The 17,500-nt window shown below is 43.2% G+C and overlaps 1 protein-coding gene and 1 pseudogene across 1 annotated transcript in view; both read left to right on the top strand.

Moving 5' to 3' along the window:
• LOC145401587 (uncharacterized) overlaps positions 1–1,325 on the top strand; it is a 13,243-nt gene extending 11,918 nt beyond the window's left edge. The window contains exon 9 of the mRNA XM_080273780.1: positions 1,170–1,325. Within this exon, the coding sequence (XP_080129906.1) occupies positions 1,170–1,325 (156 nt within the window). The remainder of the gene's footprint in view (positions 1–1,169) is intronic.
• A 3,382-nt stretch (positions 1,326–4,707) lies between these two features.
• LOC145401818 (5S ribosomal RNA) lies at positions 4,708–4,822 on the top strand (annotated as a pseudogene).
• The last annotated feature ends 12,678 nt before the right edge of the window (positions 4,823–17,500 follow it).

Raw genomic sequence — 17,500 nt, 5'->3', positions numbered from 1 at the left:
TCTACAGTTAATAACAAGAGGACGCCTGAAAAGACTATCCACGGTGTAACGGCTCCATCCAACAGGCCTACGACTGCAATATGTAAAGAGTGCAGTCAAAGATTCCCTGCTTTAAGAATGGAATTTTTAAAGCAATTTTTAATATTGTGACCTTAGACTGCATTAGCCTAGGTCGGGTTAGGTTAGGTTATTATGTTGGGTTAAGTTTAAGAAATAATATATGATTTTTTTTATATATTTGTTTTGTATGTTGTGATGCTTTCAGCTTCGGTGTGGTGTATCTCACCTCACGTTTTCCCTGTTCTTCAAAGCCCTAACGTCTTCAGGGGGAGGCAGCCTGAGGGCTGAATACACAAGTTACTATCATATTACAAAACAAAACAAAAATATTCATATTTCCACTAATGACGAAATTTGTAAATGATTCCGATTTCTTATGTCTTTACCCCTGCATCAAGGCCTGCCCACTTAGCCTGCTGCAAAGGCAAGTCGTTATTGTAGGTGTGAATATATCAGTATACAGGGTAAAACCTCATATTCCGCAGATTAGACACTAAAACCAGAATAACAAAAGCCCCAGCTCCTGTAGAATAATCTAGGCTAAGAGAAACGTGCATAAGGTATTTAGCCTAAGACAATTTTTGTCGCCAAGAAAAAATATATATTTACTTCTAAGTCAATCCAACAACTCAAGTCCAAACCCGTCATTTGCAACATGAGTATCAAATTCGTTCATAAATCGTCGATGACTAAAGGAAATATATTTTCAAGCTTCCAAAGCTGTGTGTGAGAGACAGTACAATAATATTTATAATAGCCTACCCATCGAAAGCTGTGACAAGCAAAAAGTGCAAAATTTTGTTAGTTTCTACTATTGTATTTGCTTAAAATTCTGTTGTTTACATCTGCCAGCTGAGAGAAAACATGGGCCAATCAGCGACGAGACTCTGGCGCATGCGCAGTTTAGATGATTTTCGCCTGCGGCCAGACCCTTCCCATATTTACCAGTCTAAAATCAAGCTGACACTTCAGGGGGGTTAGATACAGCCTTCATCAATCGCATCAGTACAAGTGGTTATTCCTAGGCTTTTAAAAACAGTATGGATATATCAGGAACATGAACGAGAGTCAAATATCCTACAGTGTGGCTTAATATTTACGTCCCGCAGATGATACTGTACCGTGACAATCAGCTGAGTCAATTCTTCAACCTGGATTCAGTACGGAACACTTTTGACGAGTTTGGGTACCGTCTTATTCAGCTTGGCCCGGTGCACTACCTACTGCACCACCACTCCATCACTGTGGCCTCTGTAACTGCTTAGAACCACAATACAGGAGGCTTCGTAACACTTGTTCCATAGCATGTTACACTTTATCGTTCTGCTTCCGAGTTTGGGCTAGTTCACGACACTCCATCACTGTGATTCCTATCCCCAAACCCAACAAAGACCCCACATTACCTTCCTCACACCGCCCCATCACACTCCTCTGCACCCCATCTAATGTCACTGAACGACTGGTATTACAACTAGTCACACCTCACATTCCCTTAGCCCCATCACAACATGACTTTAGGCCACTACACTCCACAAACACCCTTCTTACAGACCTTACACAGAGAGTTTTTGATGGCATGAATTCAGCTAGGCCACCACACAGAACACTCCTAGTCACACTAGACATTAGCAAAGCTTTTGATGCTATCCCCCGCCACAACCTCACAAACAAAATACTCAACACAAACATGCACAATAACACAAAAAGATGGCTGGCAAACTACTTAGCAGGCAGATGTGCACACGTAACATTTGCCGGTCAGTCTTCTAACATCAGAAACTTCACAAATGGTGTCCCCCAAGGATCTGTTTTGTCCCCTACACTCTTTAACCTATACATGCACGACGTACCCACACCCCACACACCACAGATACACATAGCTTCTTATGCAGACGACATAACACTTACATGTACGCACCAAAACGCAAACACAGCTGCTCACATACTCCAACCTTACCTCAACACACTACACGAATGGTTCACCACAAACAGGCTCAAAATAGCCCCAGCCATATCTACAGTGACCCTTCTCACAAACTGGACAGCAGAACACAGTCACATTCCACACCTCACCATAAACAACACTCCCCTACACACACACACACACACACACACACACACACACACACACACTTCAGTAAAATAAAAAAAACACACATACTTCGTTTCATTCTACACCTTCACGCGTACCACTCAGCTCAGCAAATAATTATAATAATAATAATAAAAAAAAAAAAACATTGAGTTTGAATCTACACCTACACCTTCTCCACCTGTGTCCCTGTTACACCTGTGGCTGCTAATGAGTATACCAGGTGACAATTTTACAAGTCAAATGGAGATATGCAGGTAGGAAGCATTGTCAGAGGTATCCAGAACATACTGTATTTTTTTGCTATCTTTAATTCTCTCTCTATCTCTAGTTCGAGCCTCGCCCGGGCTGCCGTGCCGGGAGGGGTAGCTCCCTCCTGTAACCCTAGCGGGGCTATATAGTCCAATACAGGGCTTAGCTCGGGGGAACTCCATTTCTCCCATTTCTCTCTCTCTCTCTCTCTCTCTCTCTCTCTCTCTCTCTCTCTCTCTCTCTCTCTCTCTCTCTCTCTCTCTCTCTCTCTCTCTCTCGCCAGATGCCATAATCCCGTAAGGGGTGGCCATTTGTCTTTGAGTTGTTTTATGGGGAGGGGCACTAACCCTCCACCAACCCACTTGTTGACACGTAGGGAACACGTATGGGTTGGTTATATGGTTACCACCCAGCGTTGTAAATGGTTTCCTGGCTTACAGGAAACCATTAGGCTTGTCACTCAATGTAAAGCCACCTGAAAAGGAAAGGAGAGTAATAAAAAGTGACAGGAAAGATGGGAGAAATAGGAAGAGAGGAGGACAGACACAGAAAAAGAATGATAAAGGTGAAGGAAGAAGTAGGCAGCACTACATCAAGTGAGTGGATGATGGTGAGAAATAGGAAGAGAGGAGGACAGACACAGAAAAAGAATGATAAAGGTGAAGGAAGAAGTAGGTAGCACTACATCAAGTGAGTGGATGATGGTGAGAAATAGGAAGAGAGGAGGACAGATACAGAAAAAGAATGATAAAGGTGAAGGAAGAAGTAGGCAGCACTACATCAAGTGAGTGGATGATGGTGAGAAATAGGAAGAGAGGAGGACAGACACAGAAAAAGAATGATAAAGGTGAAGGAAGAAGTAGGCAGCACTACATCAAGTGAGTGGATGATGGTCGCGATTTTCGTCCTTTCACAGTATACCACGAAGCTCACAGACTAGGACAGTACTTGGACCCTACATTCATCCCACAGCACTTCTTCGTGACTAGTATAGTTTTCCGGTGTTAATCTATTGCTAAAACTCAGCCTTCAAGATGGGGAGAGGTCACTGCTAGGCCAGGTTAAGGTGACAGGAGTATAGTTTTGCGGAGTGGCGTATATTGACATCTGAAATCGATAGTGGGATTGACACCGAATATTTATTACTATTATTATTATTATTATTATTATTATTATTGTTGTTGTTGTTTTTGTTGTTGATATTATTATTACTCATTTTTATTATTATTATTATTATTATTATTTTTATTATTGATACTTTTATTATTATTGTTATTATTATTATTATTATTATTATTATTATTATTATTATTGATATTTTTATTTTTATTATTATTATTATTATTATTATTATTATTATTATTGTTGTTGTTGTTGTTGTTGTTATTATTATTATTATTACTATTATTATTATTATTATTATTATTATTATTATTATTATTACTATTGTTGTTCATTCATTCATTCATTGCCAGACGCCATGTATCCCAGACGGGGTGGCCAAGGGCTTAGAGTCTATTGTTTTACAGGGAGGGGCACTAATCCTCCACCAACCCCACTTGACACGTAGGGATGCCAACAGCATCTGGTGTTCCCAGGCGGTCACCCATCCAAGTACTAACCAGACCCAACGCTGCTTAATGCTGGTGATAAAAGGTTGATGATCATGAGATGATGAAGAGTTGAATCGTTTATGAAGGGTTAATGAGTTTGTTAAGGTAGGTAAGGGGCTGATGAAGGGTGTCTTGCTAACTATGACACAGGTTATATAATTCATCAAATATAAATAAAAAGTAGGAATGAAAGAAAAATGTTTACATCCACTTGTTTATTACAGAACTGGATATTATTAACAGCATTATCAGATATAAACTGTATATACATACATATGTGGCTTTCATGGATTTGGAGAAAGCATATGACAGGGTGGATAGACAAGGATTATGGAAAGTATTAAGAATATATGGAGTAGATGGGAAGTTGTTGAATGCTGTGAAGAGTATGTATGATGGTGCGAAGGCTGCAGTGCGTGTGGATGGTGAACTAAGTGAATTTTTCTCTTTGAAAGTTGGTTTGAAACAGGGATGTGTCATGTCTCCATGGTTGTTCAATCTGTACATGGATGGGGTAATAAAAGAGGTACAAGGTAGGGTAGTGGATGTTGGAGTGGCCCTGGTGAGAGAGGATAGTGTTTGGAAACTCCCTGTACTGTTGTTTGCAGATGATACTGTGTTGTTGAGTGAAGACGAAGGGGAGCTGCAAGGCTTGGTGGATGAGTTTGAGAGAGTGTGTAAAAAACGGAATCTAAAGGTGAATGTTGAGTACACCGCTTCCCATCCGATCAGCGAAGTTAAGCAACGTTGGGTCTGGTTAGTACTTGGATGGGTGACCGCCTGGGAACACCAGATGCTGTTGGCATCCCTACGTGTCAAGTGGGGTTGGTGGAGGATTAGTGCCCCTCCCTGTAAAACAATAGACTCTAAGCCCTTGGCCACCCCGTCTGGGATACATGGCGTCTGGCAATGAATGAATGAATGAACAACAATAGTAATATTATTATTATTATTTTCCTTTTTAAATACGTGATGATGGTGGAACATACCTGGCCTTCGTGTATGGTTGCTGACAGCGTTCTGAAATATGGCATGCAGGCTAACTCTACCTAATCACCACAGGATCCATAGATAACCTTAAGTAATTTCCCTTTGCGATTTAGTTTTTAAGCATACGATCTTTGAATTCAAATGCAAATATTGAAAGTGACTGTGAGCTGTATTCTCGTAAGGAAGCTCCCTAACACCTTTTCCTAAGCGATTGATTTTGCTTATTACACCTTACTGTCCTACTGCTTTACACAAATCCTTCAAACATCACCATACTCTGCATAAATAACACACACAGAGGGATATTAACCAGCCGAAGCTCCCTAACACCTTCTCCTAAGCGATTTATTTTGCTTATTACACCTTACTGTCCTACTGCTTTACACAATTCCTTCAAACATCACCATACTCTGCATAAATAACACACACAGGGATATTAACCAGCCGTGTTCAAATAAATCGCTAAAGAAGAGGTGTTAGGGAGCTTCCTTACCGATGAGATGAGGAAAACATGAGGAAGTTAGAAATCAAATATCCGTTTTTTTATGTTCTTATTGCAGTTATATTACGATTTATTTTGTTAGCCACACAGAAATCCTAATTCTATACTTCTACTTCTATCTATCTATTGCCAGACGCCTTAATCCCGAAATGGGTGGCCACAAACAAATAGCCTCCATGTCGCCCTGTCCCCCGTCATTTCACTGCCCCACTCAGCTCACACACGCCATCTCTCATATACCTCTCCTCTCCATCCCTCCATCTCATCCTTGGCCTCCCCCTTCATCTCCCCCCACTCCACCTCACTCACATACACTCTCCTCGTTAGTCTCTAGCTCTCCATCCCTCCAACTCACACCCCACTCTCATATACCTCTCCACGCCATCCCTCCATCTCATCCTTGGCCTCCCCTTCCCCTTTCCCCCCCTTCATCTCACTCACATAAACTCTCCTCGTTAGTTTCTCGCTCTCTAACTTAGGCTAGATTTAATAAATGAATAAATAGATAATAGAAAGACATTAAGACTTGCTATAATGTCCTATCTTACTGTCCAATTTTCACTGTCCTAATGTCCTCCCTTCTTTCACTGCCATGTTTTTTTGTTGTCTATCTATCTATAGCCCAACGCCCTAATCCCGCAAAGGGTGGCCGTAGACAAAACGCCTCCAAGTCGCTCTGTCACCAGCCATTTGACTACCCTCCCCCCAGCTCACTCCCCCCTCCCTCACATACCTCTCAACTCCATCCCTCCATCTCATCCTCGGTCTACCCCTCCCTCTCCCTCCGTTAGTTGTGGCGTGTGATATTGCTTTCATTCCAATATACAGCCGCGTGACAGAGAAATCGCTGGGCCACACTTTCTCTTGCGTCTGTAACACCGTCTTTGGTCATGACATAGGCGGGTCCAGAGGTAAACAGCTTGAAGGCATTGAGGTCTGTGGCGTAGGGAGTGCCGTCCCCCCAGTAGTGGCTGTTGTTCATCATGTGTAGGTCCAGGTACATGTCTGTGGAGAGGGAGGTGTTAGGCTGGAAAGGAGGAGCAGACGGAGGATGAGGAGGAAGATGATGATGATGATGATGATGATAAGGTGGTGGAGGAGGAGGAGGGGGAAAAGGAAGAGGTGAAGAAAAGCAAGTAGTAGTAGTAGTAGCAGTAGTAGTAGTAGTAGCAGTAGTCGTAGTAGTAGTAGCAGTAGCAGTAGTAGTAGCAGTAGTAACCCCACGCTTATCTGAACGTGATCGCGGTGAAGACAAAAATTATCCTTGTTTAATACACTACTATTTAGTTACTTTCCTGCTGTCATTCATTCTTTCTTTTTTTTTTTTTTGGGAGGGGAAGATATGGAAGAGAAATGAGAGAGAGAGAGAGAGAGAGAGAGAGAGAGAGAGAGAGAGAGACACACACACACACACACACACACACACACACACACACACACACACACACACACACACACACACACACACACTGGACTGAAATGTTTAAGGACTACCGACACTGGCCTACATCTGGATATTCACCAGTGACATCATCACTTGGTAAATTCTTGACGTACTGCATCAGGTGCTTTGGTCTGATCGTGTAACAGGGCAGCTCCACCGCCCGTCATAACAGCGCCACCACGCTAAGGCACCCCTGCAGCCTCCAAACTGTCTTAAAGCGAACACACACAGCAAGATACCCACCAACGCCCTCCTCCTTAGCCAGGGTCTTGGCGTACTGCATCTGGTGGCGGGTTTTGAGCCAGGCCAGGTGGAAGCCAGGCCTCAGGGAACACCAGGCTCGGGCCTCACGCAACTTCAAGGTGACATGTGGCAGGAAGTAGTGGTATGCCCCGTGGGTCCTGGTGCGCTCTGCAAGACACCCACAGGAAGGTGTGTGTGTGTGGCCAGTACTGTGGATGGTGTCATGGACGAGGGGGGCAGCTTCCTCCTACGCTCCATTAAGTTTTTCTTCATATGTGCCTGGGGATGCAACTACAACAACAGCACCAGCAACTACTACTACTACTACTACTGCTACTACTACTACTAAATTATGGTGCTAGTTACGAAAAAGTGCAATGGAATGTATGCAGGGCCGTGATACCATCTTTTTCTGCCACTTTCCTACATCAAATAAGATGCAACAGAGAGAATTTTCCTTCAAGTTATGGTGACTGAAGGAAAGTATAATAGACATTAGTAGTAGTAGTAGTAGTAGTAGTAGTAGTAGCAGTAGCTTCAGACCCAGCTTCATGTAAAATGTGTACCCAGTGGAGTTAGATGAAGTTGCCCCCCTCCTGCAGTCCACCATTCTCCTTGTTGGGGATAGGGAGGGAGATGAGGAAAGTTTGTACCAGTAAAGTGTCCATTGTGAGCACGTGACGAGCGAGCGAGCGTTTGTCCATTTGCCAATCATCATAATTTCATCCTGGTGAAAACTTTCAACATTTTTGGTGAGGTTGTTGAACAATAGGAGAAGAATAATTGAGCTATAATATTTACTTACGTTTTTTCTCTCTCTGTCTCTGTCTCTGTCTCTGTCTCTCTCTCTCTCTCTCTCTCTCACACACACACACACACACACACACACACACACACACACACACACACACACACACACACACACACACAGAGCGACAGGAACTCTTTTAAAAATCGATTTCACAGTGGGGCACATCAATGGAAGCCCTCAGCACATTCCCTTGGAGAGCTGGGATTCCAAGGGGCTTCTTTGGCCTCATGAATATATATATAACTAAAAACAAACTCTATTGAATGTGTCTGCTACCTGCTGAATGAATATCCTCCCTATCTCACACAGTAGGAAAGTTATTAGCCTCTGAAAATGATCATTGTGGGGCTGCATCGTGTCGTGTTGGGCTGGGTCGTGTCAGGCTGCTCGTTTCTCAGCTGAACGTACGGTACACATCGCTTCACTGTGCTTTCTCAATTCTTTCATTACGCTCGCTTGCTCGTAATACCCAGGCAGCTCCATCACCCCATCCTATCGGTGCCACCACGTGAAGGCCTCCCTCCCCCCCCCAGCACCAGTGGCAACAAGAAAGATCTGAATGCAGTCTTGCAGAGGTACAAGGAACAAAATAATACATATATGGCATTGTTCAGAGAGAGAGAGAGAAATACACACACACACACACACACACACACACACACACATACACATATACATTAACACATAACACACATACACACGCGAGAGAGAGAGAGAGAGAGAGAGAGAGAGAGAGAGATACATACAAACACACACACATATATACATAAACACATAACACACAGACATACACACGAGAGAGAGAGAGAGAGAGAGAGAGAGAGAGAGAGAGAGAGAGAGAGAGAGAGAGAGGTATCTTACTCAAATTGTAGCCACAAACTGCGTCTTCGGCGTCGTAGAGATGGTTCCTGAGTAGTCTTGCAAGTGACTCAGTGGAAATGCGGCAGTCCATGGCCCCGTCTCCTCTGGGGGTTGTGGTCCAGGCGTTTCCGTTCTTCGCCACACACACTTGCTGACAGGCGCCTGGGTGGAGGATTACTTAGGATTACTTAGGATTACTTAGGGTTACTTAGAATTACTTAAGGTTACTTAGGGTTACTTAGGATTACTTAGGGATACTTAGGGTTACTTAGGGCTACATAGGGTTACTTAGGGTTACTTAGAATTACTTAGGATTACTTAGGGTTACTTAGGATTACTTAGGGTTACTTAGGGTTACTTAGGGTTACTTAGGATTACTTAGGGTTACTTAGGGTTACTTAGGATTACTTAGGGTTACTTAGGGTTACTTAGGATTACTTAGGGTTACTTAGGGTTACTTAGGGTTACTTAGGGTTACTTAGGATTACTTAGGGTTACTTAGGATTACTTAGGGTTACTTAGGGTTACTTAGGGTTACTTAGGATTACTTAGGGTTACTTAGGGTTACTTAGGATTACTTAGGGTCATTTAGGGTTACTTAGGATTACTTAGGGTACTTCACATACTCTAAGCACAGCATCTCAGTACCGTAACACTAACAGGCTCCTGTGAGTAGTAACAGTAGTAGTAGTAGGAGGATTACACAGGATTACACAGGAAAGCAAACAGCAACAGGCCTTATCGTCCTTTCGAGGCTGCTTATTAGAGAAAATCATGACTACAAGATCTAACTCTACATGTTGAAGGATAAGGATAGTAAAGCAAGACTATGACTACAAGATCTAACTCTACATGCTGAAGGATAAGGATAGTAAAGCAAGACTATGACTACAAGATCTAACTCTACATGTTGAAGGATAAGGATAGTAAAGCAAGACTATGACTACAAGATCTAACTCTACATGCTGAAGGATAAGGATAGTAAAGCAAGACTATGACTACAAGATCTAACTCTACATGTTGAAGGATAAGGATAGTAAAGCAAGACTATGACTACAAGATCTAACTCTACATGCTGAAGGATAAGGATAGTAAAGCAAGACTATGACTACAAGATCTAACTCTACATGCTGAAGGATAAGGATAGGAAAGCAAGAAGGCTCCCCCCACCACCAAACCCTCCAGGAAAAAGTGAGAAAAACCATCATGCAGCATGGAAAAACTGACATGGAAATTTTATAGGAAACACTGGAAAGGAAAAGTCACATTCTATAATACTTTATCTATAAGCTACCCGATAGAGTTACCTGAAAGAGAAAGTAAACAAATAAAATAATAGTTACGGCATGACATTATAAACCGGTACATTGAGTTAATGGGAAGTCTGTGGACATAACGTGGAAACTACACACTGCACAGTGTGGATGTTTAGGGGTGGTGCAGCAGCCTTGCCTGGCACTTTTAAGGTAGGCAGCAGTCAATCAGGCAATAGCTCCGTTTGCTCCACTGAGACAAGGAACTCTCCCATGTGGGACAAGTACACAAGTTTCATCCTGAAGCAGTGACCCCTGGTACATTAAAAAAATCCCGATGGTGGTCACTTGACTAACAGGGACCCTCAGTGATCCACAGCCCATCACAGGTCGAAAGTAAGAGTAGTGACCGTTAACTCAGGGTTATCTGTGCAGATCCTAATCTGTGCTTACTGTATATTACCTCATTTGCTTTGGGTAAATCGAAAAACGTATAATGACGTGACGTGACGCTATGTTAAGTTTACGGGGTGTCCTGTAGACACGAGGGGACTGCACAGTGTGGATGTTTAGGGGTGGTGCGGCAGCCTCGCCTGGCGCTTTTAAGGAGAAGGAGGAGGAGGAGGAGGAGTAGCCGTAGCAGTAGTAGACCCAGGTTCATCTGAAACGTGAACCCAGTGAACTGCAGGCTAAAATTGCTCCTCTCCAGCAGTCCACCAACAAAGGAAAGGAAAGTAGCTGAGAAACGCATGCATAACCGGGCAGTGGAGCAGCCTGGTTATATCAGTGCCACCACATGAAGGCTTCCCCATCCAGAATGAGATAAAATAAAAGATAAAGAAGAGGATACGTGAATAAAGAGGCACTGCTAAACAGATAAGGGATATCGTTGGGACTCACAGTTGGATCGCGTGACCTGGGATGACATCTTAGTGTGGTCAGAGAATGTCTTGCCTTTGACCACATAGTACCTGACATCCTTGGCTGCGTTCATGAGTGGTGACAGTCTACCCAGCACAACCATCACCACCAACCACACCCTGGAATGAAAAGAAGAAGAAGAAGAAGAAGAAGAAGAAGAAGACCAAGAAGAAGAAGAAGAGGAAGGAAGAAGAAGAAGGAGAAGAAGAAGACGAAGACGAAGAAGAAGTAGTAGTAGTTGCAGAAGAAGAAGAAGACGACCAAGAAGAAGAAGAAGAGGAAGAAGAAGAGGAAGACTAAGATCTACTAAATCATTCCCATCCTGTTAAAATACAAAATACATAATCAACACTGGGCTTCAATTCGGTTACAGGAGCACACAGCCTCACTCAGCACAAAATCAAACTCTTCCTGTATCAATGACCGCATCTGACACTGAATGAAACGCATATCCCTATCCGATTTGTGTGTGTGTGTGTGTGTGGGTGTGTGTGTGTGAGGGTGGGTGTGTGTGTGTGGGTGGGTGGGTGGGTGTGTGAGGGTGGGTGTGTGGGTGTGTGGGTGGGTGTGGTTCTGCGTTTGTCTTGATGTAGTGCTGCCTACTTCTTCCTTCACCTTTATCATTCTTTTTCTGTGTCTGTCCTCCTCTCTTCCTATTTCTCACCATCATCCACTCACTTGATGTAGTGCTGCCTACTTCTTCCTTCACCTTTATCATTCTTTTTCTGTGTCTGTCCTCCTCTCTTCCTATTTCTCACCATCATCCACTCACTTGATGTAGTCCTGCCTACTTCTTCCTTCACCTTTATCATTCTTTTTCTGTGTCTGTCCTCCTCTCTTCCTATTTCTCACCATCATCCACTCACTTGATGTAGTGCTGCCTACTTCTTCCTTCACCTTTATCATTCTTTTTCTGTGTCTGTCCTCCTCTCTTCCTATTTCTCACCATCATCCACTCACTTGATGTAGTGCTGCCTACTTCTTCCTTCACCTTTATCATTCTTTTTCTGTGTCTGTCCTCCGCTCTTCCTATTTCTCACCATCATCCACTCACTTGATGTAGTGCTGCCTACTTCTTCCTTCACCTTTATCATTCTTTTTCTGTGTCTGTCCTGCTCTCTTCCTATTTCTCACCATCATCCACTCACTTGATGTAGTGCTGCCTACTTCTTCCTTCACCTTTATCATTCTTTTTCTGTGTCTGTCCTCCTCTCTTCCTATTTCTCACCATCATCCACTCACTTGATGTAGTGCTGCCTACTTCTTCCTTCACCTTTATCATTCTTTTTCTGTGTCTGTCCTCCTCTCTTCCTATTTCTCACCATCATCCACTCACTTGATGTAGTGCTGCCTACTTCTTCCTTCACCTTTATCATTCTTTTTCTGTGTCTGTCCTCCTCTCTTCCTATTTCTCACCATCATCCACTCACTTGATGTAGTGCTGCCTACTTCTTCCTTCACCTTTATCATTCTTTTTCTGTGTCTGTCCTCCTCTCTTCCTATTTCTCACCATCATCCACTCACTTGATGTAGTGCTGCCTACTTCTTCCTTCACCTTTATCATTCTTTTTCTGTGTCTGCCCTCGTCTCTTCCTATTTCTCACCATCATCCACTCACTTGATGTAGTGCTGCCTACTTCTTCCTTCACCTTTATCATTCTTTTTCTGTGTCTGTCCTGCTCTCTTCCTATTTCTCACCATCATCCACTCACTTGATGTAGTGCTGCCTACTTCTTCCTTCACCTTTATCATTCTTTTTCTATGTCTGTCCTCCTCTTTTCCTATTTCTCACCATCATCCACTCACTTGATGTAGTGCTGCCTACTTCTTCCTTCACCTTTATCATTCTTTTTCTGTGTCTGTCCTCCTCTCTTCCTATTTCTCCCATCTTTCCTGTCACTTTTTATTACTCTTCTTTCCTTTTCAGGTGGCTTTACATTGAGTGACAAGCCTAATGGTTTCCTGTAAGCCAGGAAACCATTTACAACGCTGGGTGGTAACCATATAACCAAACCATACGTGTTCCCTACGTGTCAACAAGTGGGTTGGTGGAGGGTTAGTGCCCCTCCCCGTAAAACAACTAACTCAAAGACAAACGGCCATCCCTTACGGGATTATGGCGTCTGGCTAGAGATAGATAGACAGATAGATAGATAGATAGATAGAGCCCATGACAGTTGTAGTAGTTGTAGTCCCAGGTTCGCTTGAGCTGAGAACCCCGTGGACTGAAGTCTGGAATTGTCCCTTTCCTGTAGACACCATCCTCCTTTCCGGGGATAGGGAGGGAGTTGAGGTACTTTTGTAGGGACTTTTGTAGGGACTTTTAGGGACTTTTGTAGGGACTTTTAGGGACTTTTGTAGGGACTTTTCTAGGGACTTTTGTAGGGACTTTTAGGGACTTTTGTAGGGACTTTTCTAGGGACTTTTGTAGGGACTTTTAGGGACTTTTGTAGGGACTTTTAGGGACTTTTGTAGGGACTTTTAGGGACTTTTGTAGGGACTTTTAGGGACTTTTGTAGGGACTTTTCTAGGGACTTTTGTAGGGACTTTTAGGGACTTTTCTAGGGACTTTTAGGGACTTTTCTAGGGACTTTTAGGGACTTTTGTAGGGACTTTTCTAGGGACTTTTGTAGGGACTTTTAGGGACTTTTGAACAATCAGTCAGTGCCATCACCTGAAGGCGTCCCTCTGCAGAACATTGGCAGTGAGAGAGAGAGAGAGAGAGAGAGAGTGTGTGAGTGTGTGTGTGTGTGTGTGTGTGTGTGTGTGTGTGTGTGTGTGTGTGTGTGTGTGTGTGTGTGTGTGTGTGTGTGTGAGTTAAAGACGAAAGAAACACGCAAATCATAGCCTGCACGCAAACACGCACATGCAAGAGAGAGAGAGAGAGAGAGAGAGAGAGAGAGAGAGAGAGAGAATCAAGTACCACCAAATAATAATGCTTTTCCACGTGTATGGTATTGATTGGGTGAGGAAAGGGGGGGGTGGGGCTGGGGGACGCCTTCACGTGGTGGCACTGATACAACCAGGCCCCTCTTCCCGTCTGATAAGGAAGCTCCCTAACACCTCTTCCTAACCGATTTATTTTGTTTATTACACCTTACTGTCCTCTTCTGTGTTACATAAATCCTTCCAACATCGCCATACTCTGCATAAAGCTCCCTAACACCTTTTCCTAAGCGATTTATTTTGTTTATTACACCTTACTGTCCTCTTCTGTGTTACATAAATCCTTCCAATATCTCCATACTCTGCATAAATAAAGTACAAATTGATATTAACTAGCCCTGTCCAAAAATAAATCGCTAAGGAAGAGGTGTTCGGGAGCTTCCTTAAAGGACGAGAATTCGGACTTAATGGCTCGTATTCCCCTCAGGTACGGAAGCTCCCTAACACCTCTTCCTTAGCTATTTATTTTTGGATATGGCTGGTTAATATCCTTTTGTACGTTATTTATGCAGAGTATGGCGATATTGGAAGGATTTATGTAACACAGAATAGGACAGTAAGGTGTAATAAACAAAATAAATCGCTTAGGAAAAGGTGTTAGGGAGCTTGATGCAGAGTATGGCGATATTGGAAGGATTTATGTAACACAGAAGAGGACAGTAAGGTGTAATAAACAAAATAAATCGCTTAGGAAAAGGTGTTAGGGAGCTTTATGCAGAGTATGGCGATATTGGAAGGATTTATGCAACACAGAAGAGGACAGTAAGGTGTAATAAACAAAATAAATCGCTTAGCAAAAGGTGTTAGGGGGCTTTATGCAGAGTATGGCGATATTGGAAGGATTTATGTAACACAGAAGAGGACAGTAAGGTGTAAAAAACAAAATAAATCGCTTAGGAAAAGGTGTTAGGGAGCTTTATGCAGAGTATGGCGATATTGGAAGGATTTATGCAACACAGAAGAGGACAGTAAGGTGTAATAAACAAAATAAATCGCTTAGGAAAAGGTGTTAGGGAGCTTTATGCAGAGTATGGTGATACTGGAAGGATTTATGTAACACAGAAGAGGACAGTAAGGCGTAATAAACAAAATAAATCGCTTAGGAAAAGGTGTTAGGGAGCTTTATGCAGAGTATGGCGATATTGGAAGGATTTATGTAACACAGAAGAGGACAGTAAGGTGTAATAAACAAAATAAATCGCTTAGGAAAAGGTGTTAGGGAGCTTTATGCAGAGTATGGTGATACTGGAAGGATTTATGTAACACAGAAGAGGACAGTAAGGCGTAATAAACAAAATAAATCGCTTAGGAAAAGGTGTTAGGGAGTTAGCCGATGAGAACAAGGGAAATTAGCTCCTATGACTCTATTAAAATCAAGGTTGGACTAACATACTGTAGTTAATTCTTTCCATAGCACTTCTTCGTGACTAGCATCATAGTTTAACGTTAATATTTCTCGTAAAAAGATAATCCTGTGGCTTTACATGCTTTCCATTGCACGTCTTCGTGATTAGCATCATATTCTAGCGTTAATATTTTGTTACATCTCAGCATTCACGAAGAGATGGCAATTTTAGGCCAAGTTAGCGTAAAAGTACTATAGGATGGATTTGTACATGTGCTAATGGTTGTACATATTGACCCACCTGACACTACAGATGTAACTGAAGCACATCCTTCCCCACTTCAGTAGCCACACTTCAGTACTCCACACTTCAGTACACCACAGAGTACACCACACTTCAGTACATCACACTTCAGCACACCACTTCAGCACACCACACTTCAGTACACCACACTTCAGTACACCACACTTTAGTACACCACACTTCAGTACACCGCACTTCAGTACACCACACTTCAGTACACCACACTTCAGCACACCACACTTCAGTACACCACACTTCAGCACACCACACTTCAGTACACCACACTTCAGTACACCACACTTCAGCACACCACACTTCAGCACACCACACTTCAGTACACCACACTTCAGTACACCACACTTCAGTACACCACACTTCAGTACACCACACTTCAGTACACCACACTTCAGTACACCACACTTCAGTACACCACACTTCAGTACACCACACTTCAGTACACCACACTTCAGTACACCACACTTCAGCACACCACACTTCAGTACACCACACTTTAGTACACCACACTTCAGTACACCACACCAGTACACCACACTTCAGTACACCACACTTCAGTACACCACACTTCAGCACACCACTTCAGCACACCACACTTCAGTACACCACACTTCAGTACACCGCACTTTAGTACACCTCACTTCAGTACACCTCACTTCAGTACACCACACCACAGCACACCACACCACAGCACACCACACAGTACACCACACTTCAGTACACCACACTTTAGTACACCTCACTTCAGTACACCACACCACAGCACACCACACCACAGCACACCACACAGTACACCACACTTCAGTACACAACACTTTAGTACACCTCACTTCAGTACACCACACCACAGCACACCACACCACAGCACACCACACCACAGCACACCACACCACAGCACACCACACTCTCAAGGTGTGTAGTGTCACTGCTGAACTCCCTATACCACACACACACACACACACACACACACACACAGGGTACACTTCCTCGTGGCTTAATAATTCACACCATCATCAAAATTCCATGCATTTTTTTTTTCCTTTTCATGTCAATGGCTTTCGAAAGACGTGTGTAAATTTTGCTTCTAGTGTATTGTATATTTTTTGTGATGTAATGAGGACGGTTATAATAATAATGATGATGATGATGATGATGATGATAATAATAATAATAATAATAATCTATCTATCTATCTATCTATAGCCCGACGCCCTAATCCCGCAAAGGGTGGCCGCAGACAAAACGCCTCCAAGTCGCTCTGTCACCCACCATTTGACTACCCTCCCCCCAACTCACCCCCCCCCTCCCTCATATACCTCTCAACTCCATCCCTCCACCTCATCCTCGGTCTACCTCTCCCTCTCCCTCCCTCCACCTCACCTACATACACCCTCTTAGTCAGTCTTTCATTCTCCATTCTCTCCACATGTCCAAACCACCTCAGTGTATTTCTCCTAATCTTCTCAACCACATCCACATCCACCCCACAACGTTCCTTCACTTCTTCATTCGTCAACCTGTCCCTCCACGTCACTCCACATGCTCCTCTCATGTAACCAGTGGCGTCACCAGGGGGGGGGGGGCCAGGGAGGGCTTAGCCCCCCCAAATCAAGGACTAAGCCCCCCCAAATTTGCAGCCCCCCAAAATAATAATAATAAAAAATCACCAGCTTACATAGTATGTTTGCAGCTCGGCATTGACCCACCTAGCTTTCCCCCAACCCCCTACCGCCAATCCACTTTTATTCGTGCATCCATATTATTTTAATACAATATTATTTATAGCTATATAATGTGATTAATTATTCACAATTTACGTAAACCTATGACTCAAATCATAATGGTTAT

Source organism: Coenobita brevimanus, chromosome 56, assembly GCF_032717465.1.
Source record: "Coenobita brevimanus isolate Jiangsu-jjx chromosome 56, ASM3271746v2, whole genome shotgun sequence".
Taxonomy (NCBI): Eukaryota; Metazoa; Arthropoda; class Malacostraca; order Decapoda; family Coenobitidae; genus Coenobita; species Coenobita brevimanus.
The sequence above is the reverse complement of the archived record's forward strand: the minus strand, read 5'-3'. Positions and strand labels throughout refer to the sequence as shown.